The sequence below is a fragment of the Myotis myotis genome, unplaced genomic scaffold (assembly GCF_014108235.1).
Source record: "Myotis myotis isolate mMyoMyo1 unplaced genomic scaffold, mMyoMyo1.p scaffold_m19_p_3, whole genome shotgun sequence".
Taxonomy (NCBI): Eukaryota; Metazoa; Chordata; class Mammalia; order Chiroptera; family Vespertilionidae; genus Myotis; species Myotis myotis.
In genome coordinates, this window is record NW_023416335.1 from 36467396 (window position 1) to 36493321 (window position 25926).

The 25926-nt window shown below is 38.2% G+C and overlaps 1 protein-coding gene across 5 annotated transcripts in view; it reads left to right on the top strand.

The window, feature by feature from the left end:
• The window catches only part of NALCN (sodium leak channel, non-selective), a 309491-nt gene that overhangs the window by 257842 nt on the left and 25723 nt on the right, over positions 1-25926 (top strand). For all 5 annotated transcript variants that reach the window (XM_036300871.1, XM_036300867.1, XM_036300869.1 and 2 more), the window contains 12 exons: positions 1482-1573; positions 1662-1784; positions 4079-4135; positions 4375-4495; positions 4592-4723; positions 5691-5858; positions 7536-7640; positions 11819-11925; positions 18606-18726; positions 18818-18916; positions 25147-25240; positions 25748-25854. In XM_036300871.1, coding sequence (XP_036156764.1) covers positions 1482-1573; positions 1662-1784; positions 4079-4135; positions 4375-4495; positions 4592-4723; positions 5691-5858; positions 7536-7640; positions 11819-11925; positions 18606-18726; positions 18818-18916; positions 25147-25240; positions 25748-25854 — 1326 coding nt within the window. The remainder of the gene's footprint in view (positions 1-1481; positions 1574-1661; positions 1785-4078; positions 4136-4374; positions 4496-4591; positions 4724-5690; positions 5859-7535; positions 7641-11818; positions 11926-18605; positions 18727-18817; positions 18917-25146; positions 25241-25747; positions 25855-25926) is intronic.

The window sequence follows — 25926 nt, forward strand, 5'->3', positions numbered from 1 at the left end:
TATAGCCATTACCAAGGTACATGGTTCTGATTAGCACAAACATCTGTTACTGCCACGATTTTTTAAGCCAGAATGTTGTCTGATATGATCCAGTGTATTGTCAACATGGAAGTCTGATTGGATCCAACACAAGACCTGTATACTGAAATTTATGATCTAGCATAGTGCATGGAGAAAATTTCTAGGTAAAAATTCAGAGAAGCAACACTAGTTCCGAGGACTTTCCTTTCATGGATTTCAATAGAAATGCACAGTAAATTCCAAAACCAAATTAGGACATGGCTTTGAAAATACATGTTTAAAATATACAACAAAAGGCTCTCTTTGAATGATCTCAATTGCAGAAGTTCATTTCTTCTTCAAAGATGCTCTGTTATATTTTCTACATAGATATAAAACAAAAACCCACCCCCTGTCTTCTCCATAGCAAAAGATCATGGGAATTCTGCTTATGATAAGAAATCTTTCCTCTACAATAGAAGCAATTTAAATAGAGAGTTTCATCTTTTTCACTTGTTATAATAATAGAAGAGAAAAACAATTCAATGTAGGCACTACGATCTATAAAATGTTATCAAGTTATTTGAGCAATGGCTTTACATCTCCCACAGAGTGAAAATCAGAGTCAATGTGCTTCATGATCTGCTCCCCACACACACACCCCTCTGGCCTCATCTCCAGCTCTGTTGCTTGCTTTCCACCCACACTGGCATCCTGGCTTTTCCGTGTGCAAACCCACTCACTCCCCAGGAAAAACTAATTTCTGCAAAAATCCAGTGGTCTGCATCCTTCTAGTCTTTGCTCAAATAACAACTTCTTATTGAGGCCTGCTCTGACCTGTTTATTTAAACTTGTAGGCTTCTAGCATGCTTTATTCCCCTTTGTTTTTCCCCAAAATGCTAAATCTTTTCTAACATTCTTACTTGTTTTGATCTAATTTTGGTTTGTCTCCCTGATTATTAGAACATTAGCCCCACAAGACTAGGGTTTGATTTGTCATATTTAGTTGTCATATTTAGATTTTGTTTGTTTGTTTTTGCCATTTTGCCATATTCCCAGCACTGGAACAGTACCTGGCACATAACTGGTTCTCAATAAAAGTTTTTATTGAAAAAAAAATCATTTGGCCCTAACCAGTTTGGAGCATCGACCTGCAGACTGAGTGGTCCCAGGTTCGATTCCGGTCGGGGCATGTACCTTGGTTGCAGGCACATCCCCAGTCAGGGGTGTGCAAGAGGCAGCTGACCGATGTTTCTCTCTCATCGATGTTTCTAACTCTCTATCCCTCTCCCTTCCTCTCTGTAAAAAATCAATAAAATATATATTTAAAAAAAATCATTTGGAGTAAAAAACACCTTTGCTAAGATGACCATGGCCATTAAAGTATATATAAAATAAAGATATGTATAAAATGATCATTTTGGGGTGGTTGTTCAAAAATATCATCCATTTTGATATGCCCCATTTTAATTTCTTTCTAGCATTCCAATACAGTGAGATACAGAAATGCACAAAGAGAAGACAGTGAAATAAAGATGATCCAAGAAAAAAAGGAGCAAGCAGAAATGAAAAGGTACAGGGTGCTACACTGTTTCTTGGCTCTCACTTTGGAACAGCAAACGTTCCCTTAACCTTACTCTCCCATAAATGTCCCCTTCAAGGAAAGTGCAAGAAGAAGAGCTGCGAGAGAACCACCCGTACTTCGATAAGCCACTGTTCATAGTGGGACGGGAGCACAGGTTCAGAAACTTCTGCCGGGTGGTGGTCCGGGCACGCTTTAATGCGTAAGTACACTCAGTTTCAGCCAGGTGTTTGGCCTGAGACATACAAACAGCAGGTGGGGTTGTCATACCAGGGAGAAGGAACGTGTAATCCTAATGGGGTCACAAAATAAACTGTGGGCTAATTAATCATGCTGCTCCTATTTGCTGAGCGGCCAACCGGGTGGAAAACAAACAAAGGTTGCAAGTAGTTTAAATTTATATAAAACTCACGTTTAGAAAGCACTTAGCCATTTTTATCTGTTCATTTTAACTGCTGCCCAGTACGTTTGTATCGGTGTTATTAACTCCACATTCATTTTGAACACGGAAGCCAAGGGAGACTGAGCGACAAGGCGAAGGCATTGCGTCCATCTTCTTTCCCACTTGTAATTTCTTTATGATCAAAATACCCCAATCCCTTTCTTCTAGAATAATGTAAAGTAAAAAGAAAGTTGACTAGTGTTTCCATTATCAACTGTTTCAAGAAGAAAACCCACTGGCCAGTGTCTCCATTCCTACCCACATGGAACAAATGGGCAAGAGGCTGTCAGTGCGGTCAACCTGGAGGCCGCTGCATTTGTGATGACTCAAGCCGTTGTTAGCAGGCAGCCAGTGGATGACATGGAATTTTTGTCATGCATAACTTTAAGTAATATCCTGAGGACATTAAAAGTCGTGGAAGAAGTACGAATACTTTCCCATCGATAGCTGGAATTTCTCTGATGCTATCATTTAAGTAAATTGACCTTCTGTGTTGATAATCAGTAGCATATGATATTCACTATCTGTTGTGAGCGGAATTGTGTCCACCCCCCAAAAATATTCATGTGTTGAAGTGCTAAACCCCAGTATCCTCAGAATGTAACCAAGATAGGGACCTTTTAAAGAAGTCATTAAATTAAAATGAGGTCATTAGAGTGGGATCTAACCCAAAATGACCAGTATCCTTACATGAGGAGGACATTTGGACAACACGGCCACGTAGAGAGGGGAGACTACATGAAGACACAAAGAGAAGATGGCCATCCACAAGCCAGGGAGAGGGAACTGAGACAGCCTTCTCTCAGCTGTCTTAAGGAACCAACCCTACTGACACCTTGAACTTCTAGCCTCCAGAGCGGAGAAAATGAGCTTCTGTTGGTTAAGCCACTCCATCTGTGGTATTTTGTGATAGCAGCCATCTGAAACTAATACACTGTCATGACATTCAGGACTGGAGGAGACCTCAGCAATCATTTGGTGGTGTTTGTGTATCTTCTCCTCTAACGGGGGATGACTCTTAGGTCAGCAGAGATTAAGAGCTTTGCCAAGGACACCAGCTAGTGCATGGCCCTCTCTGACAGCCAATCCATTGTTCTTTCTGCTTTTCTAGAAAGATCTTCACAGCTTCAAATAATTGAGTAATAATCATTAAAAACTCCCCTGAGTTTTCACAAAGTAAAGGAAAAAGTTGGCAATTTAAAATTGATTTGATGAGTTCCAAAGTGGGTTTTTAATCTGGAATTATCCTGTTGGCTGCCTTCATGTTAACACCTGATTATTAATTCTCCACCCCATTTAGTGTGATGTAATTCTCCTTGTCAGCAACACAGCTGATATGGACCAAAGATGACTTTGTTGTAATTGGGAGTACACATACAAGCACTATTAGGGGCTCACTAAAGATTGGTTCCCCAAAAAAGTAAAAGTTAGAGATTCCCTTACTGAGAAATTCTATATACATTACTCCACAAGATCACAGTTAAATACAGTGTGAAGGACTCTGTTGAATTTAGAGATATTTAATTAAATAATTATGAGGAACATCTTCAAACTGCTAAGGAAAAGATTTTAACTGTGTGTTTTGAAAGAAAAGCCAATTTTAATTCTGTAAAATCCATATCAGAAATTGTTGAATGGAATCATCAACTCTAAAATTAAATATTTTGAGAAATATAAAATTTTACTTTCATATGTATTAACTGCAAGCTCTTCTGATTTTTTTTCATCTAATGTTCTCTGTCTCCCAAAGTCACATACAGTTAACATCTATAATAATAAAAGTGAAATATGCAAATCGACAGAACAGCCGATCAGCAGAATGACTGGATGACCTTCCAGACAAAGCCAGGGTGGCTGCGAGGGCTGAGGCAGCCGGGGCTGTGAGGGCCTACCCTTGCACGAATTTCATGCATCGGGCCTCTAGTATATTAAATGGACATTTTATAAAGGGTAAAAAGAGATTTAGGTAGATGCGATGTTTCTAAATTCTATGCTGCCAAGTTATAACACCATTGCTATATTGCAGAAGTTTATACGATTATTCTCTCTTACAGATCTAAAACAGATCCTGTCACAGGAGCTGTGAAAAATACGAAGTACCATCAACTTTAGTAAGCTTTCCAACTTCTGTTTCCCATGCACATTTGAAGTTTCTGTGTACTATTTTATGATGCACAAAAATATTAAAAATGCCCTCTATTTTCCTGCTGTGTTGTGCCATGAAATAGACAATTGATGATTCATAAAAATGTACCAGTCACATTATTAGAATCACAACAGTGACTTCTCTGGCTTTTAGCTGCCTTTACTGGATCGTGTATGTTCCTCAGTTCTGTTTGGTCTTTGGCAGTGACTTGTTGGGATTGGTGACTTACCTGGACTGGGTCATGATCATTGTAACCATCTGCTCCTGCATTTCCATGATGTTCGAATCTCCCTTCCGAAGAGTCATGCATGCACCTACTTTGCAGGTACCTCTGCTGAATCTTAACCCACAGCTCCGAGGAAAGACACTGACCTGCATCTTTTCCATTCACTGTGATCAAACTGCCTTTTGCTCATTTCAGATTGCTGAGTATGTATTTGTGATATTCATGAGCATTGAGCTTAATCTGAAGATTATGGCAGATGGCTTATTTTTCACTCCAACTGCTGTCATCAGAGACTTTGGTGGAGTAATGGACATATTTATATATCTTGTAAGTCTGTGATTATTTCCTAAATGTGAAATATAATGGATTTGTAAAAGCTCCTGCTTTTCTTGGTACAAGAGTGAGATATGTGAGTCACCAAAGTTTAGATGCCCAAACTGAGTTCTTAAGTAAAGTACTAGTAAGTCCATTATAGCTGAATAAGAGGCATGCATATAAAAATCTAAATGGAAAGCATTAAAAAGATTCATGGAAATGGTTGGAAATACATCATCCACTTTTATGTATGCATAAGACATGCATTAATAAGGTCTATGATAGCAAAACTAGTTTGGCCCCCACAATTCTAGTGGCTCCAATACTAAAAAAAAAAAAATCTACATCATATAATTGATTGATGAGCTGCCTTACTACTAAAAACAAACTAAAGTGAGAGTGGTTGGACCTTTCTCCCAATTCTAAGGCACAAAATACCTGGCTAGGAAAGACCATTCAACTGTTTGGTTAAACTAATTTGAGAAACCATAGGAAACAACTCAAAGAAATTTCTTTCTTTTTTTTCTCTTTATGTTCAAGAAGGTATAAAATCAATTTCTTTTCAGCACAGCAAGGAGAACTGTGACCCTTAAGTGCAACATGTATAGGTAGTTAATAAAATAGTATTAGGTCATGAATGAGGTTTAGTCTCTTTGATCAAAGGAATTTCAATCCTGCTGACATGAGCAGAGCCTCCAGTGTGTCAGTAAGAGAAGGGCCAGAGTGCACTGGTGCACACCCATGGTGGCACCCCGTTCCATTCCTGCATATGCCTGATGACTGTGCTTTAGGGTTGCTTGGGTCTAGATTGGGTTCATAGTTTAGAGTGAAGAGACTGCATAGTTATCGGGTAAAATGCGTGTCCCATATAACACATGGAGTCTCTCCTAAGGGGTAGTTGTAGTCAGTTGGCTCTCAGAAAATGTACACAGTGGAGGATAAATTGTATAAATTTCAGAGATGATTTTTTTCCTTCTAGGTGAGCTTGATATTTCTTTGTTGGATGCCTCAAAATGTGCCTGCTGAATCAGGAGCTCAGCTCCTCATGGTGCTTCGGTGCCTAAGGCCGCTGCGGATATTCAAACTGGTGCCACAGATGAGGAAAGTGGTTCGAGAGCTTTTCAGTGGCTTCAAGGAAATTTTTTTGGTATGTTACAACTACCTTCACTCCCAGTGCAGAGTCCACCTCTGTAATGTAGCTAATGAGAGGATAAAGTAAGTCTTGCTTGTCAAGGTGAAGTCTGCAATTTTACTTTTTGGTCAGAAGATTATAGAAGCACTAATAATGCACAATACATCTTCAGAAACTTTACCCCCAAATGCTTCTGCCTTATTAATATATTTCATTCAACAAACATTTTTTTTTCCTAAGCTAAAGAAGAGCTCTCTGGAAATGACAATGAAAGGAGAATCCAAAGACAGTATTTGCTGACACTTCCATTCCTAACTGTTGGCCCTAATTTCTACTCTGGGTTTTAGTTTTCCCATTTACCTCACAAAATGATATTAGGAATTAACACATTTGGGTTCATAATCTCATTTAATATGTCACTTAAAGCATATAGCAGTAGAATTTATCTCTGATCTCTAGAATGTTAACATAAAACAACACACACAAAAAGAAACACACAAATATACCCTACTCTGAGTAACCTAAATATACAGTAATGGATACTTCCAAATGTGATTGAGGGGAAAAACATTCTTTTTGTTTGAGTGAACATTGATTTAGGGTCCTTTTAAGAGCAGGGCTGCAGATAAAATGATGAGTAAGATGCTCATTGCTCACAATCTGTTACAGAAGGAGTGATCAAAGGATTCTTGTTATTACTGATGAGTTCTGCTTGTGCATGGAAAAATGTGAATGAATTCCCATAAGCCTATTTCATATCTTGCTTTCTAGAAACACACCTATGGTAAGAGAGCAGCTGTAGTTGCATTTGATCCTAAGCTATTTTACAGACAGGTTGGACTGTTACTATAGGCATGGAGTTGCTAACACTTTTTAAATATGTGTTTAAAATTCCATATTTTCTTTGTCACAAAGCCATAAAAATGTTGGCTTTCACACCGCTAGATCTGAAGAAAAACTGAATATCACCTGATGGCTAAATGTGGCATATCTTTGACCCTTAATAGATTTTAGAAGAGAATCTATATGTGCCTTTCTTCTGGTGATGTTTCTGTGCAATTTAAGTGTACTTAAGGTATATTTTAGGTTAGTCGACAGGTACAGATCAATAGTGTGCTCAGTATTTTACCCTTTGCCACTTTTCTCTGCGGAGACCAAAGTAGCCATCCAGCAGAGGGAGCCTGAGCCAGTTAACAGATTTGTATGTTTATTTTAGACTGAATTACTTAAATCCTGTGAGTAGCACATTCACATGCCCTCATGCTCACAAGAAAGCAAAGCCACTGCCCCTCTAATTTGTGTTCTGCTAATAGAGATATGAATCTATTTTGAGAAAATGGGGAAAATATAATTGTTTAAACATGTTTCTTTTGTTCCATTCAATAAAATAGATCAAAGTGCTGACTTTAAAATCAGAAAAGTCTAAGTCATATCAACAATACCTTAGCCCATATTCTTACATGAAAGTTGTATGTTTTTATTCTGAAAATTCAAAACCTCTGGTTAATTTTCTTCTTTTAACATTCCAGTAAGGCTAATTAAATGACCTGATAGAGAAGTTAAAAAATATCATCAAAAGATCATGAATTTCATACAATGTTATCAGAAAAGTCCCGTTCATATTGCTGTTCAAACCAAATGTACTGTTTAAAGTTTTAATGAGAGATTTGACATCTCACCAATTTCTTTCAGGTCTCCATTCTTTTGTTGACATTAATGCTTGTTTTTGCAAGCTTTGGAGTTCAGCTTTTTGCTGGAAAACTGGCAAAGTGCAATGACCCCAACATTATTAGAAGGGTAAGATACTCCTTTCTATCTTTTGGAATAAAAATTAAGGTAGTTTACCATCCCTTGGTAAGCATGTGCTGAGGCAACTTTGACAGCCCCCTGACAAAACTCTTAAAATTCTCTTCCCATGAACTCCTTTGGCTTAAAGCATGTAGTATGTCTTTTCCAGCTAACAAAGCTTTGTAAGAGTAAAAGCACATTTCAGGGAATTCTACTCTTCCCTCCTATTCCAGTGTCAATCTACTGTTGTCATCTTCTGCATAGTCACCCAAGATTCCAGGTGTTGAATCTCAGAAACTTTTCTTTTGAGTCTTCCTGAACTTAATCCTGCCTCTGTTGTCACATGACACTCATGTCAACAAATAGCCTCCCCACCCAAAAGTACGGAAGGCAAAGTCTGACTTTCACCTCCCCTGTATAACACTTCTCCACTCCAGCGTTCTCCCCATTAGGAAGTCAAGGCCTTGCACCAGCTCTTATTTGCCCAGAATTAAGACAACTAACAAAGACCTGAGCTTGAATATTTTGCTAATGCTTGTTCCTTTAGTCAGTGTCAGTAAGAGAAAGCTAACTGCTGGAACAACCCCAATATTTCAGCTGAACATAATGAAATGAATATATTGCATCTTCGGTAAATTGGACAGCTCTCCTCCAAATTACCTTTCCGGCATTCAAGTTCCTTCTGTTTTGTGTCCCCACCCTTTGCTGTTTTCAAGTCTTCTCCATTTAGCTGGCTCATATGAACAAAGAACCATCTCTGACTGAGAAGGCTGAGCTCAGAAGCAGCACACCTCACTTCAACCCATGTTCCACTGAGAAGAGCACAGCCTCACCAGACTGGAAGGACTGCAATATGTAGCTTAGTGGTGTTTTCTGTGGGGGGGAAAGGGACAGAGTTTGGTTAATAATTGCCAGTTTCTGCTACACCACCCAGTGCCTCAATCTTTTAGGATTCTTCCCAAAATTATGAGTAAACTAATGAAGTGAACCAAGTACTGCTACTGTATAAACTAGCAAAAGTATGTACTCATTCATACAAGTAAAATAATGCCCATGCCCATTAAAATGCATGTTTCCAAAGGATTAATAGAGTTGAATTACAATAGGTATTTCCAGAAACTATGATTATCTAATATAGAGTTTCTATCATTTTGAAAAGTCCTCTAATTATGAAAATTATTAGCTGTCTAATTGGAATAAAACACAGATAACATCTTTGTGCAGTCAATATTCATTATGGAGTATATTCATAATGAGGATTTCAGGAAGCGTCAGGACAGAAGAGACATACTTAAGATGGGCAGATCTTATGTTGTTGCACAAGGCACACCTAAGTCACTGCTTCCTTTAGCTGCCCTCCACAGAGGATAAACCTGAGAAGAAATAACAAGGAACCTGCTATAAAGGTCATGGTGTACCAAATTAGCTGATGAAGGAAATCATATGGAACTGATTCATTAGTCCATAAGCTTGCATAAGGAAAGTAGGATTATTTTAAATTCACGCTGAATAGAGGCCAAGAAGAGAATAACAGCATTTCAGGATGAAGCCTACTGGGAACCTTGATGACTCAGTATATTACTAACAGCCTAAGTGCAGTGTGATTTTATGTTATCTACTCTTCCCCAGTCCAAGCTGAAGATTGATGCTTACGTGGATAGGAGACAGAGAGCTCACAATGGATGGACAAACACTCAGATATCATGGTGCATTTATCCTCTTTCTCAGAGCAATGAGGCCTCAGCAGTAGGCTCATAAGAACGCCTAAGAAAACTTAGCCATCATAGAGAGCAGAATGATAGAAAGGAAATTGGCGTAGTGAGATGTGGTCTGTGTCCTTACATTGGGACAGGATTTTTCCTAGTCCTGACATAGGAGGCCAAGGCCAAGGAGACCAGGTGGATGAAAGGAACTGCAGGTCTACCTCGGAATTTCAGTCTATCTTTCTAAAAGAAGGGAAAGGGGAAACTAGATGCCCCAATATTTGGATCACATAGCTAATGTTTAAAGATAACATAGCTTTGAGCTGTTAGTGCTGTGTTTCCCAGTTGAGAGAACGGGTTAGTTTCTTGATGCCTACCTGAGCACTTCCTCCCTCAGTACCTTTTTCTTAAAACTTGAAATATTGACACCACTTTCGGTAGAGATATGGAGCCCAGAACTTAGTCACCAAAGCCCTGTAATCAAATTCTGAGAATACCTTTTGATGGTTAAGTTATTAAATATCAGTTATGTACAAAGCACCATGATTGGTGAAATGAGGGCTGGAAAAATGTGTAAGTCACTGCCCCTGCTTTGCAGCATTTTTTGCCCAATGAGAATGTATGTTTCATGTGTAATCCACATAACATAAAGCCATAATTTAAAAGAGCACATGAGAAGTGAAAGTAATGTAAGTAGTACTTCCACCTGGGGGCGCTGTGCTGAGAAGGCTTTAAGGAGGAGAGAGCATTCTAGCAGGAAAGAGCCTTCCAAGCAGAGGAGGCAGAATGAAGAAAGTAGGTATGGTGACTTGTTCTAATCACTTAACCCCTCTGAACCTATTTGCTCCTATATAGCACTTCTCACACAGTGATATTATAAAGATTAAATTAGTTAATTTATGTAAAGAACCTAACCCACCCATTCACTTCCCTCCCATGCCAAAATGAACTGAAAAACAGGCCAGAAATGTACTTTAGGAAGAGATCCTCAGAGACCTAGAATGCCGGTCTAAGGGGGTCAGAATTTCCTTGATGAAAAATGAGAAGTCATCAAAGGTTTATAGGCAGAGGAATCAGGCAACTGTTGGTGCTTGCAAAGTGCAAGGGGAGCAGGGAGCAGGGAGTAGGACATCCCCTGAGGGCTCCCAGTATGTGATAAGGGGCAAGCTGGGCTGAGGAACCCCCCCCCCTCCAGTGCACAAATTTTGTGCACTGGGCCTCTAGTTAGAAATAATGCTATCTCTATATATAAAAGCCTAAGCAACCGGTCGACCAGCCAGTAAATGTAACGCACAATGACCACCAGGGGGCAGATGCTCAATACAGGCATGGAGACATGGGACAAACTGATGAATCTTAGAGGGAAGGGGGCGGGGGGGGGCAGGGAGAGATTAAGCAAAGATCTTATATGCATACTAGAGGCCTGGTGCATACTAGAGCACTTCATCACTGTGTGAGAAGTGCTATATAGGAGCTAATAGGTTCAGAGGGGTTAAGTGATTAGAATAAGTCACCATATACCTACTTTCTTCATTCTACTTCCTCTGCTTGGAAGGCTCTTTCCTGCTAGAATGCTCTCTCCTCCTTAAAGCCTTCTCAGCACAGCGCCCCCAGGTGGAAGTACTACTTACATTACTTTCACTTCTCATGTGCTCTTTTAAATTATGGCTTTATGTTACGTGGATTACACATGAAACATACATTCTCATTGGGCAAAAAATGCACCGGTGGGGTCCCTCAGCCTGACCTGTGGGGATTGGGCCAAAACCGGCTCTCCAACATCCCCTGAGGGGTCCCAGATTGCGAGAGGGCACAATCCAGGCCAAGGGACCCCACTGGTGCATGAATCCATGCACTGGACCTCTAGTTTATAATAATAGTGATATAAGCATTCATCTATAAATTTCGCTGTGCATGTTTTTTGTTGTTGTTGTTTTTTCATTTCTCTTAAATAGATAGATACCTAGAAGTAGAATTTCTAGGTTTTAGGTAACCCTTTGTTTGGTCATTTGAGAAACTGCCACACTATTTTCTAAAGTGGCTGCACCATTTTGCATTCCCACCAGCAGTATATGAAGGTTCTAGTATGAGGATTTCAATTCTGCAAATCTTTGTCAAAGCTTGTTGTTAATTGTTTTAATGATAGCCTTCTGAGCAGGTCTTAGTGATATCTCACTGTGGTTTTGATTTTCATTTACTTGATGGCTAATGATGCTGAGCATTCTTTCCATGTGCTCACTGCCCTTTGTACATCTTCGTTAAAGGAATGTTTAATCATATCTTTTGTCCGTTTACTAATGTTTTCAGCATCAACTTTCACCACTCATCTCTGTAGTCATGGTTACTATTTGTGGTTAGCTGTCCATATCACTTTTGTCAAATAAAGATCTTTGTGACTCTATGTAAAATGTATTTTTTATCTTTTCTGAGTTCCTCTTCTGACCAAGTTTCCTCCTTCATCTCTCTCTTTTTTTTCTATTTTAGGAAGATTGCAATGGCATATTCAGAATTAATGTAAGTGTGTCCAAGAACCTAAATTTAAAATTAAGACCTGGAGAGAAAAAACCTGGATTTTGGGTGCCCCGTGTTTGGTAAGATATTAGAAAAAAAAAATCCCTAAGAATGCTATATTTGTCAACATAATATTTTAAATCAGTACAATATGGTATGAAAATAAGAGTAACTCAGATAGAGATATGAAAGTGCTTGAAAGGAAAAGCACTGAATTACAACAGGATATAAAATTACTGTAAATATGAGAGCAAGTGGTACCCTGAGTCCCATGTTGCCTCATGAAACTAGTAAAATATCACTGCAGTATTTTTCCAATATTTTAAAAGTTTATATCTGGATTCATATGGCTTCCAAATTTTTGAGATTAATTTTTTTCAATCAAATTTTTAGTCAAATTTTAATTTTTAAAATTAATTTAAATTTTAAAAAATTTTAATCAAATTAAAACTAAACTCACCTGAATGTATATCTTTAAGGGCAGATCTGATGTCCTCATAGTGGTTGTGAAGAAGCCTACTTACTCATAAAGCTATTTCAGTTTCAAAGCCCATTGATAGTGAAGAATTTTTCATTTATTGAAACACTAGATAGGAATAATCAATAACACAATTGATTATATCTAACTCTTTAAAATTTTTCTTTCTTGAAAATGAGTTTTCAAAGCATTTACATCAAAGATGGAAGAACCTAGTACCCTCTTTCTCATCCATTTTACTGAAGACCATGAATAAAATATCTCAGTCCGCTTGGATGAACTAAGTGTTCTATCAACTGCATTTGTCCTTTAAATTGTTACCTGTGTTTTTTTTTCTTTCATTTTACCTTTTAGAATAATGAGTGAAGAATAGCAACTACTTGGCTTTTGTCACAATCAACTAAATGTCAAACTCTTTAAAAGGAATAGCATTTCACCCATTTGTACCCCTAGGACTTATAGTTACAACTTTGGCATTTCTATAAAATGAAATTCACTTTTATAAGCAATGCAATGTATATTGGGTTGTTTTTTTAATACCAAAGATTTATTTAAAAATAAATTAATTTTGGATTTGTGGCTATATATGTGTGTATATATATATCCATAGGACTATCCTTATCCCAGTGCTAACTAGAAAATCAGTCTCATTTACATTAAAATAAAAAATTAAGGAAGCATAAAACATTTATTTTTTGTGAGGTGAAAACTCATTATTATACCATAAATACTTTATTTAAATCAGTACATCAAATTGGATTTTTTTTTCCTACTGTTTTGGAAGTTTGGCTAAAGCCTTGAAGCTGAGGTTAACAGGAGATAAATTATTATTATATTCTAAAGAGAGCCACTAGGCAATCTCAGCAGAACTTACTAAAATTATCCACCTCCATCACCCAGGTCATGCAAAACAAAACACTGCACTCATAGATGACCTCATGCAGTGGATGAACTCAGTGGAGTGTTATGGCATCTCTCCTCCCTTTATTATGGAATAAGGTGCTTCCCACCTCAGCCAAGTCAAGTACCCAGGAGGGCTAGCTGATATCACAGATTGGCAAGGCTTTGTGGTCAAGCAACTCTTCACTGCCTGGCAGGGCAGGGTTATCTGATGTTCCCAGAGGTCTGAGTCATCACTACTTAGGCTGCCTAATCTGAGCTGTCCTGATGGAACCCTTTGTATGTACTGCAAAGGGCTAAGTGCTGGGGAGCAGGTCCCCTATTTGAAGAGGCTGTTCATGTGTTTCCAGGAGTGGGAGCTGAAAATCACCTATAGACTACCTTCGCAGGAATGGTGCAATGGGGCATTCTCAATGGGGAGTGTTTAAAAGTATAGTGTTCTAATAGAAAACTTGAGGTATAATAAGGCCAACAGATCAAGAGACAATCAATTACCATTGAAAAGATAGCTAGTTGCTCATACCTCCCACGAGGAAGGGCCAAGCCATACCACGGAGCCACACAGGGAAGCACTAGGGTTGGTCACAGGCAGAAGGAAAGACGCTGTGGGAAAGAGCCTTTTTTCTGGGTTCCCTGAGAAGGAAGGTGAGGCAGGGCAGTCAGGCTTAGGATTGGCTAGTTTGATCATTTCAATGGGCTCTGGGGCATAGGGACTGCCTTCATGATATGGTACCTGGGCCCTGGTGTGATTAGGGCTGGTATATAGTGGTCCGGAGTGTGAAAGCCTAATAACAGAGGAGGTTGAGGGTATGGACTCTTGACTGACTAGTTTGTATTTGAAAAGCACACCCTAGAAAGGACTCCTCCCAAGGTTGGGAAGAGGGTGATGAGGGAGGCAGGATGGCTCGGCGTTTTATCAGGTTGTCCAAAACAAAGTGTGTCCTGCATTTGTATGTAGGGCAGATGGTAAAGTGTCAAGTTTACAGAAGCTAGAAACATGGTTAATATACAGAGTTTCTGAGGAACACAAAAATGTACAACATAAAGAATAACAGCTGCTGTGACAAGAGGACCAATGGCCAGAGTACAAGAGCATAAAATGCACAGCCTCTCACTCCATTTCTGTAACTCCAGTCTTATAAGAACCAGATGGCATCCTGAAGAGGAGGAGTGAATCAGAGTAGCCAACACTCTTCTTCCCTCCTCAAACCACTGATCAGGCTGAGCTGCTGAGGATGGGATCCTTGCACAGGGTTAAGACAGGCAAGGTTGGATGTAAAACAGAGTGGACTTTTTAGAATGAGACTGATCTAAAAAGCGTTGACCTCTCCCCAAGATGTCAGGAAGGGAGCTAGGACGTACTATACAGCAGTATTGGGAGAAAAGTAAAAAGTTTTTTTTCCAGTTGTACCCTATGTTATTCAGCTTTGTTTCAGAAAATCATCTACTTATGATTTTTAAAGTCAGAGTTAATTGAAATGTAATGTCTTATGTAACTTATTAGGGGTTTCAAATTCAATGACACTTTAAAAGCTTAAATGGACAAAGAGGTATCATTTAAACATCATCACAATAGCTTTTGTCCATTTGTTCAGAAAATTGTGACTTGGATTAATTTTAGGGACCCGTAAATCTTCCATCAAATAAATGTTAGCTGTCACCAGATAATTTTTATATTTTTCTTCTTAGTAAGCTCACCAAGAATTAGCAGCTGAAAATTTTGTAATTTTATATTGGCTAATTTATGATTAAGAAAATAACTTTTTTCTGGGAATCGGCCCAGAACAGTGGTTCTCATCCTTCCTAATGCCACAACCCTTTAATACAATTCTTCATGTTGTGGTGACCCCCAATTTCATTGTTACAAATTGAACATAATTAAAGCATAGTGATTAATCACAAAAACAATATGTAATTATATATGTGTTTTCCGTTGGTCTTAGGCGACCCCTGTGAAAGGGTCATTTGACCCCCAAGGGGGTCGTGACCCACAGGTTGAGAACCGCTGGCCTAGAGGAATGCTTTGATAATTATAATTAGGATATCAATATACACTAATTCAGGAGATAGTCTGGTTTCTGTATTTTCTTTTCAGATGAATACATGCATTTCCTTTGGAACCACTCAGACTTAATGAGATACAAATTACCTTGCTAAAAAGGATTAAATATACCATGTAACTATTGTGTGTTTTGTTTTCAGCAGAAGTCTTTAATATAGGAACATGTAATTTATGAGAGAAAAATCAACAAAGTACTCAGTTTCATAATAATTGCATTTATTGAGTCATTATTATTCACCACCAGGTGTTATGCTGTCACTGGGGACAAGCTATGGCCCCTGATCCCCAGGAGCTTGAAGTCTAGTGGAGAACAGAAAAGGAAATTACAAGTAATTTATTATAATATGCTAAGGTGTTTGGTGCTACATAAATAATCCTCTAAACTCACTTGAAGCTCACCTGAAAGCTTACCTCTAGGTAATTTTAAGTTACACTGTCATACAGTCTAGGGCAGGCAGAAGATCAAATTTTTGTAGAATCCATATGGCACAAACAATTGGGAACATCCTTTAAGAAAAAGAGTATAAAAATACCTTATTCTTGTAAGTTTAATAAAAACATAGGGCCATGTGAACTCACCGCTGGGCCCCTTCCAGAATTTTGGAAGATACCTGTCCAGGGAAAGGCCAGAGGTGTAAGTTTCTGTAGTGTGCTGGTATATTGGCCAGGATAGGATACCGTAGGCAAAGGGTGCAGTGGCACACACAGGAGAGGCACCTTACCCAACTATGACCAGACCAGGGCGAAGGACCCAGAGGAGAAGACACTGGTTAACTTTTGAAGGACAAATAGGCATTAGGCAGCTGAAAAGAGGAAGAGTCATGGACAGGTGAGTGGGAGGGGCTTGGCGGAGGTAACGTGTTGCAAACTGAGGAAACCCAAATTGCTATGGCCAAAGTGCAAGGCAAACAAATAAATAAATAAAGCAGTGTATTCTAGAAAGTACAAAAAAGTTCTGATTTTTTAGACTAGATCGCAGAGTTGGTAAGACATAGGGGGCCATTTTGGATAAGGTCATTCCCTGTATTTTCACACCCAACGGTAGAGGCTAAGTTTCTTCCTCCGTGGTGCCCCATCTTCCCAGAGAAGGGAAACTCTCCTTATCATGATCTTGGGGACGTTGGCGCACTTTTCATTGGAAGGTAAAAGACTGACAAAGTTATGAGGTCAGAACCAATGTCTTAGTTTTCTGAATTAGATAATAAGATTATGATCTTTAAAAGTTAACCAGAAAAGATGATATTTAAACAGCCTTCCAAGTCAGGGAAGAGCTACAGGTAAAATGACAGTAATGGATGAAGACTGGGATTTATTGAAGTCCTCTGTGGTTGTAGGTTTAATCTTTCCAATTTTAAATACATGAACAAAGCATATACAAATATTTTATATGACGAAAGCTGAAAAATACTTATTTTTCTTTTAAATGTGATCTATTCTTCCGACTATTTAAGTCTATGATCTTCTGTTTTCTTTTTCTTGGTCTAGCCTGAAAGTGTATTTTTAACATATTCTACTTTTAAAAGTAGTTTTGATTGCTGCAAATTCAGCTAAAAAAATAAAAAAAATAAAAACTTTACAGAGGAAAGGGGGTGGAGGAGGAAGAAGAAGGTAAAGGATGGATAAATGGTGATAGAGGACACTTGACTTGGGGGATAAACACACAATACAGTGTACAGATGATGGATTGTAGAATTGTGTACCTGAAACCTGAATAATTTCATTAACCAATGTCAGCTCAATAAATTCAACAAATAAATAAATAAACAAACAAACAAACAAGTAAGTATATATATCACTGTGGGGGTGGATGGATGAGAAAGAAAGTTTAACATCAGATCTGAGAGCTGGCTCAGTTGGTTTAAAAAAATCTTTGAGAAAACGGTGGTACCTGTAGAATCCTTGTAGTTTCTGTCTTCTGTAAAATATATTCCATTTCATGGAAACTCCCAAAGGAAAAGTTGTTGGAAAAATCCAAGAGAACATGCTTATAACTTCATACTAAAAAATATAAATCAGAATCCTAGAATATGAATTTGTGAGTAGTGCTTTTGCACTATGTAGAAAACATTTTCTACCAAATAGCCTTAAAACTTTAGGAGCAAGTCAGTTTCAGTTTTACATTTTCTTACTAGATCCCCATCTATTTAGTATTTTAAAAAGAACTTATAAGGATACATCCATGATTGTTCTGTGGCTTTAAAAAAAAAATGGTGGTACAAAAATGCTAAACCTGATTGCCCCCAAGTGAGTTACCTTTTGTGAGGGTCACATTTTAATAAATGAACTAGCAGGGGGAAAAATATCAAAATATAATTCAGATAAGCTTCAGTGGGCCTACTCTCTTTAATAATCCTGAGCTCAATTCTCCATCAAATTCAAGAAACGTAGTGATAGTCCTGATTTTTCAGTGTGTGGTTGTCTAAATCTTTTAACTACTTAAAATAGCCTCTAGTAAGGGGGAAATAGAAAAAAAAACTCTTCACTCTTCTATGAGCAAAAAAAAATGGTAGCTCAGACCTGTAATGACTAAGGGAAGTGTCAGAGTAGAAAAGATCACTTTTGTAAATGTGAAGAAAAAAAATGTCCGAAAAATAAGAAATAAGACATCCTCTCCCCCTGAAAAATGAGGCCACAATGTTTTAGAATAGGGAATGTGCTGTGGGTGTAGCAGCATACTGTGCACTGAGAACACAGGAAGTATCCATTGAGAACATCAGCGTTTGTGAGAGAGAAAAAAATGCAACTGGGAGAGAGTGATCTGGAAACAACGGCCATGCGCAAACACATCTGTCTTCTCAGTGATCTCTCACTACTTCACAGTGTGATGATGTTCACATGAGGACACAGAATGAACTAAAGTGGCCAAATTCTACCCTTTTGACATTTTCTGTACTAACACGGGGAATTGTAACTTATGCCATTAGAAAGATTTCCAATTAAAAACCAATTTCAAAATTCCTACCCAGACTCCAATGCCCCTTTGAGAATCTCCTACACAGTTTCTAACTAGAACGTGTATTCCAGTCCTCAGTATAATCAGGACAAGCCGGAAACGTTTGCAGATCCTCTCGAGCTAGAACTCAAAGTTGTGTAGCATTTTGTCGTCTTCAACTGAGAGCACTCCATCATTACCTAATAATTAATTACACAATTAATCATCTACAACACACAGCATTATGATGTAGCAAAAGAATCCCATATAGCCCACCTTCCAAGTGCTAAACACCCCTCTGCACCCAAGATTGGAAAGAGCTACAAGTATTTGCCTTGGGGTGCTTCTTATCGGAATTTCACAGAACATTCCTCTTTCTGATTTTCAGGGCGAATCCTCGGAACTTTAATTTCGACAATGTTGGAAACGCTATGCTGGCGTTGTTTGAAGTTCTGTCCTTGAAAGGCTGGGTGGAAGTGAGGGATGTTATTATTCATCGTGTGGGGCCGGTAAGCAAGCCCATGGAATCCTTTGAACACAAGCCTTTCAGCAGCTGCTTTCACTTGCTTTGATGAATAACCATATTTTTCATTTATACAGATGCATGGAATCTATATTCATGTTTTTGTATTCCTGGGTTGCATGATTGGACTGACCCTTTTTGTTGGAGTAGTTATTGCTAATTTCAATGAAAACAAGGTAAGAATTCTTGGTGTGAGTACCACAGAGTTTATTCTTTTCCGGCCACTCACTTTAAGCTCTCTTTTTTTGCACACACAGCGTGATGTCACATTAAACTGTAATGTGACTGGTGTAAATAATCTCTGTAACTATTTCACAAGCAACCTCATTGCTGCCTTTCAGGCCCGTTATTTAAGGGCACAACTCTCTGGCTAAATGTCCTCCTTTGGTGACAGTGTCATTCATTCATAACAACTGACAGGCGCATCTCCTATTGTTCAAATGGAAAGGATGTGCAACAAGTTATTCAAGTACAGTAGCTGAAGCTGATGCAGAGATTGCAGGTAATACTGCTCTCGCTAATGTAAATTAGATGCTTCTTAGTAACTCAGTAAGTGAGTTACTTCTAACACCAGTTGTATTTTGATGGGATGGGGAGGAGGGCATGGTACAAGTTTTAAAATCTTAGTTCATAGGATAAAAAGAAGATTTTCTAATTTAATGTTAAAATCTTTGCATGCTGCCCTAGCTGGTTTGGCTCAGTGGATAGAGCGTTGGCCTGAGGACTGAAGGGTACTGAGTTTGATTCCAGTCCAAGTCACATGGGATCGGTTGCAGGCTCGATCCCAGTAGGGGGTGTGCAGGAGGCAGCCAATCCATGATTCTCTCTCATCATTGATGTTTCTATCTCTCTCTCTCCCTTCTCCCTTCCTCTCTGAAATTCATAAAAATATATTTAAAATAAAAGTTTTGCATGCTTTATGAACTTGGGAAGCTGAGTTCATAACAGCTCGAATGATCAATAAAGAGCTCACAAATGGGAAAAGAGCAAGTGGAGTTTCCTGCCAAAAAACACATGAGTTTGAGGGGACACATTCTATGTCGTTCTTCTGGACGTGGTTGACATGCCCCCTGTTGTGTCAAGGTCAGTCTTCTTATGTCTTAATAATTGAGACACATACAGTTTCTACGCACTTCCTATTCACTAAGGTTTAGATATGCTATTCTCAATTCCCCAACTCGGAAATGCACATTGAAGAGAAGACTGCATAAAATAAGGAGTAGAAAATGGGGCCAGAATTCAGAAGTAGTGCCTATTGCTGCAAGCGTCTGTGATGCTCCCAATTCAAGTGCATGAAAATGTCGACTGTCGTTCTGCGCTGAATGAAAAGCTAGATGTCACTGCACAGCTCCGTGCTGCGCTATGTCATTCACAGCGAGGACTGATTCGAACGCACTCACATCAGAGCTCTGGTGTGTGCAGCTCCGCCTGGGACCCTATCACTCACGTCCAGGCTCCACGTGTGAGATTCCAGTTAGTCAGCCAATTGGCGCCTTTGATGTGTGCCGAATGAGGATGTCGTTTTGTTCAGACTTTCAAAGAGTGCAACTTAAAAATCACCCCTTTGGGTCCCAACACTACTCTACCCCACAGAAACCTGGAATTTTAGAGTAAGAAAGGATAGAGAACATATCTCCCAGCCCCCCTATTTAACACATTCACAAATGAGTTTCTTTCAGCCCTACCCTGTGTTCAATTTAATTCCAAGCAGAAAGAGGAAGATGGGTCTTTTTAGATGCCTTTGAGGCATGTGATGGAGCAGACACTGGGAATTCCGGAATAGGAGCAGAAGCTAATCAGTCAATTAAGACAGTTTAAGCTCTGCTTGCTCAGAACACCATCCAAGGCCCTCTGAGCAGACACCTAATTTCAGAAGAATTAGGTCCTATGGCAGCTAACAATTCAGCAGCATAATGAAATGACAAAATTTTGAATTAACCGGAGACAGTGTAGTTCCTCAGAGAATGTCTGAAGCAAGCAGAATAACAGGCCTACTTCCAACACCAGTTGTATTTCTATTCTGAAGGAGGAAAGGAACGTTTCTACCTGAGAAAGGGGAGCATGGAAGCTCAAATGTGTGCTTAGAGAAAGAGGCACAGGAGAAGAAATCATATCACCAGACATTATAAACTTGAATAGTTAATAGGAAATATACATTTCTCAATTACAGATTTCTAAATTATGTGAACATTTTAGAAAAGATTTCTTTTCTGCAAGTTTTGTCCATGGTAGCAGTTCAGCTGCTATGTAACAGGACTTATTTGTTTATTATTCAACCAGAGGCCTGATGCATGAAATTCGTGCAAGGGGCTCGGCCCTCGCAGCTGAGGTGGCTTGCTTCAGTCTTCGTCCGGAAGGTCGTCTAGAAGGATGTCCAGAAGGTCGTTTGGCTGTCCGGTCTAATTAGCATATTACACTTTTATTATTATAGATCATTCAACAGACTTCTTTGAGCACTTACTAGGTGCCCCACTCTGCTTTTGAGCCTGAGAGCATAAGAAGCTAATCCATGAACACTAATCACATAAAGGTTTCTGCCCTCATGGAGCTCACATTCTAATGGTTATACCTGAAAGTATATAAACAGAATTCCAAATGTATAGGCAGCAGAGAGAACTAAAGATATGGGAGCTCTGGCCAGGAGTGATGGTCCATATACCAAAAGGTGGTGGGTTTGATTCCCAGTCAGGGTATGTACCTAGGTTGTGGGTTAGGGAGGGAACTGATCAATGTTTCTCTCTCAAGCCAATACTTCTCTCTCTCTATCTCCCTTCCTCTCTCTCTAAAATCAATAAAAACATACCCTTGGGTGATGATTAAAAAAAAAAAAACGATATGGGAAATAAGGTAAGTTTTGCGGGCAAAGTTTTAACAATTCAGAATCATGCAATATTATGTCTTCCCTAGAAAATGGAACCCTGTTTAAAAAGTTCAAAATCTTTAACAATAATATATATGTATATATTTTTTAATTTCCCTAGTATAAGACAATAAGTTTGATTAATACACTTAATTTAATAACAGTGCACTTTTAGAGGTTATTACATTAATGATTAGAGTACAGGTTTCCAAAATATCTTGCTTTGTATAACAAAGAAATAATATGAATGCGTATAGCATCCCCGAAACAAATATTTATTTGCAGTTACTGAGAAAAATGGTTTAGCAAAAATAATATCAGAGAAATTTAATTTAAAGCAAATATTATTAGGAATAAACAGTGTAATTAAATAATTTCAAAAGCAGTTAAATCCCCAGAAAAAATAAAGGACTCCTTAAAATATATGAAAATAAAATTAATTAGCCTTGGCTGGTGTGGCTCAGTTGGTTGAGCATCATCCCATGAACCAAAGGTCACTGGTTCAATTCTCAATCAGGGCACATGTCTGGGTTGCTGGCATGATCCCCAGTAGTGGGCATGCAGGAGGCAGCCAACCGATGTTTCTCTTCCACATGGATATTTCCCTCTTTCTCTTCCACTCCCTTCTTCTCTCTCTAAAATCAATAAAAACATTTTATAAAATTAATCAAATTATTTTTAAAACTATAAAATCCAAAATTATGGTGAACTATATTAACATATTTTTCTAATAATTTCATAAATCAGCAGGAAAAAAGAAAGACTATATGAAATTTGACACAATAAAATTATGTGATCTACTAACATATGAAGAACCCTGACCCCCACAATTTTCAAGTACAAAATGTATCCTCTACAAAGTCATAAAATAATAATTGTAAAAAAAAAAAAATGATAATGTATAAAACAGGTTCTCTACCATAATAAAAAATATAGCAGAAAAAATCCCTCAGGATTTGGAAATATTAAGACAACATTCTAAATAATTTATTAATTAGTAATATGGCCTATATTAAAATTAATGTTACAATAAAAATAACAGTAAAATTGAAGAATGTAGGAGGAAGGAAGTAATAACGATATAGAAAAACAACTATAGAAAGGCTCAAGAATGACAAAACAGATTCTTTTAAAAAATTAAATGATAAACCTTTTGCAAGGTTCAGCATCAACAAAAATGTGGAAAAGGAAAGCAAACAAGCTTATAGTTAGTAAAGCTATGCCAGTATTGTTACAGGGAGAGAACAGAACAGAATAGAAAGCCCAGGAGATACCCATGTATATATAAAACAGAATTAGCACAACAAATCAGAGGAGATGAGAGCATCAGTAAGTGAAACTGTAATAATTGTCTAGAAGAAAATAAACTCTACCTCATAGCCTACTCAAAAATGAGCTCCAGGTGAATGAATGACCTAACTATGAATATAAACCATTTTTAAACCATGTAGAATTTATTTTTGACCTGGATTTCTTATATATATATATATACATACATATACATACATACATATATATATATATACATATATATATACATACATATATATATATATACATACATACATATATATATATTTGATTTTTTACAGAGAGGAAGGGAGAGAGATAGAGAGTTAGAAACATCGATGAGAGAGAAACATCGATCAGCCGCCTCCTGCACATCTCCCACTGGGGATGTGCCCGCAACCCAGGTACATGCCCTTGACCGGAATCGAACCTGGGACCCTTCAGTCCGCAGGCCGACGCTCTATCCACTGAGCCAAACCGGTTTCGGCATTGACCTGGATTTCTTGACATTAACCACAAAGTGGAATTCATAAAGAAAAAAATTATAACTTAGATTACATTAAAATGAAAAGTTGTTGAAGGATAAATGGCACAGTTTGTCTAAATGATAAAAACAAGACTTAAAAAAAAAAAAAAAAGAGCTAAGCCCTAGTCAGTTTGGCTCAGTGGATAGAGCCTGCAAACTGAAAGGTCCCAGGTTCAATTCCAGTCAAGGGCATGTACCTCAATTGAGGCTTCTCCCCGGCCCGGGCCCTGGTCGGGGCATGTGCGGGAGGCAACCAATTGATGTGTTTCTTTCACATCGATATTTCTCTCTGTCTTTCCCTCTCTCTTCCACTCTCTAAAATTCAACAGCAAAATATCCTCAGATGAGGATTTAAAAAAAAAAAAGAGCAAAGACTAAGAGAAAATATTTACAACTCAAATAACTACAGAAAGTATCCAGAATATATTGAGAATGTCTACAAAACATCAAAAAGTAGATATATAAAAATGAGCAAAGAATACGAACAGGCGATTTCCAAAGGAAGAAACAGGAATCACCACTTATACAAATAAAAAATGCTTCATCTCCTTAATGTTCAAACTAGATACATTCACACACACACATCAAATGACCAAACTAAAATGTCTGATAATATCAAGCATTAGCAAGAATATAATTGCTAGTGGCAAATGTTCATGCTTATTCTTCTTTGGACAGGAACTTGGCAACATCTGGTAAATGTAAAGATGTATAAATTTCTAGACCCCAGCAATTCCTCTCCTAGAGATTTACCATGGAGGAAGGCACATAGATGTTTATCATGAGCCAGTACATTTGTGTCTATTGCAGCATTGTTTATAGTCCATAAACCGAAAATGAGTAACTTCTGATATATTTGTACAATGGCATACTCTATGAGCAGTTAAAGTAAACCAATTAGATCTAGTATCTAGTTGTATGACAAGCATTGTTCAATGAAGGTAAAAACAAATTGCACAGATAAGCACATACTGAATACCAATTATATAAAATTTTAAAACTCAAGACAAATACATTTTTACGTATTGAGTCATACCTATTGAGGATGTATCTCTGAAGGATGGTCCCTGAGATCTGGAGAAAGAAAGGAAGAATGGGTATTTTTTTTTTCCTGGTTTCTTAAATTATACTTCCCATACTATATTGTAATAAAATGTAACATATGTATTTGCATTTTAATGAAGTACTCTATGATAAAATAAAGCATATCTACTCTCATTTAGCCAGTTGTCATAGTAATTTCTTAAAGATCCAAATTCTATGGCTTTATACCACTTAAAAATAATTTTGCAAGTGCACCTATCAGAATGATTTTCAAAAGCATGTTTAAGGCAAAATACACTTATCCAGAAGCAGTAGCATTGACAAGCTATAATTTTGCTGCAGCGTTTTCTGCTATGAAATGAAACTAATCACTATTAGAGTGAGGATCCCTTTTTTGAAAATTTAATCATGCAGAAAACCTTCTTTATGTTTCCCCAAACCCGGGAAATGTTCAAAGATGCCCATTGAAGGTCTGCTTCGAAGCCTGTGGCCATCCCTTTTGGCCATCCCTCTCAAGACCAAATTTGAGAATTCTGACCCTGTTTATCAAACCATCATAGGATTTGAAGAATATATTTATTTAAAACCCCCAAATTAGTCCTGTTTGTATCACCACCCCATGTGCAATGTCCTTGGCGTGGAGCACATGACAAAAGGCCTTTTTCTGCTTTCCTTTGTTTATTAAGGGGACGGCTCTGCTGACTGTAGATCAGAGAAGATGGGAAGATCTGAAGAGCCGACTGAAGATAGCACAGCCTCTTCATCTCCCACCTCGCCCGGGTATCAAAGATGCTCTGATTTTATTCATGTTGGGCACTAGTGTTCATGATTCCCCAGGAGTCTAAGATTTCAATTAAAATAATAATCGTGAGGCCACTAGGTGGTTGTGCATAAGTTAATATAGAAACAGTCTCCAAACCACAGATCTCTCCAAAGGCTATTAAAATCAACCACCCAAAGGCTGTGCTTCAGCGCTCTCAGGATAAGCCTTAATGAAAAAATGAATTTTTAAATAAAATATTGTGCTTGCCTTTTCAACATATGAGTGAAATGTATTAAACTGACAGAAATTGAATGATGCGGTTCTCCTTCTGATACGGACGGCTTCATGCACCATGGTTTTAAATATTCAGAGCCAGCCATTCCTGCAAAACACTACACAATAGATTGAGCCGTGGGGGTGGGGAAATGTGATGGGTTTTATGATGAGCATTAAAGAAAATGAAAGGCAAGAAAGTAAATGTGACTTCGGTCTAAAGTTCCCTGGCCTAAACCTTTCTTTTCCAGATAATGATGGCTTTAGAGCCAAGATGTATGACATAACCCAGCACCCGTTTTTTAAGAGGACAATTGCTTTACTCGTCCTGGCCCAGTCGGTACTGCTCTCTGTCAAGGTACTTGGTTTTACCTTTAGACTCTGGGAATGAATTTCTTCCTCGTGGCTGCATCCAAGAATATCACAAATG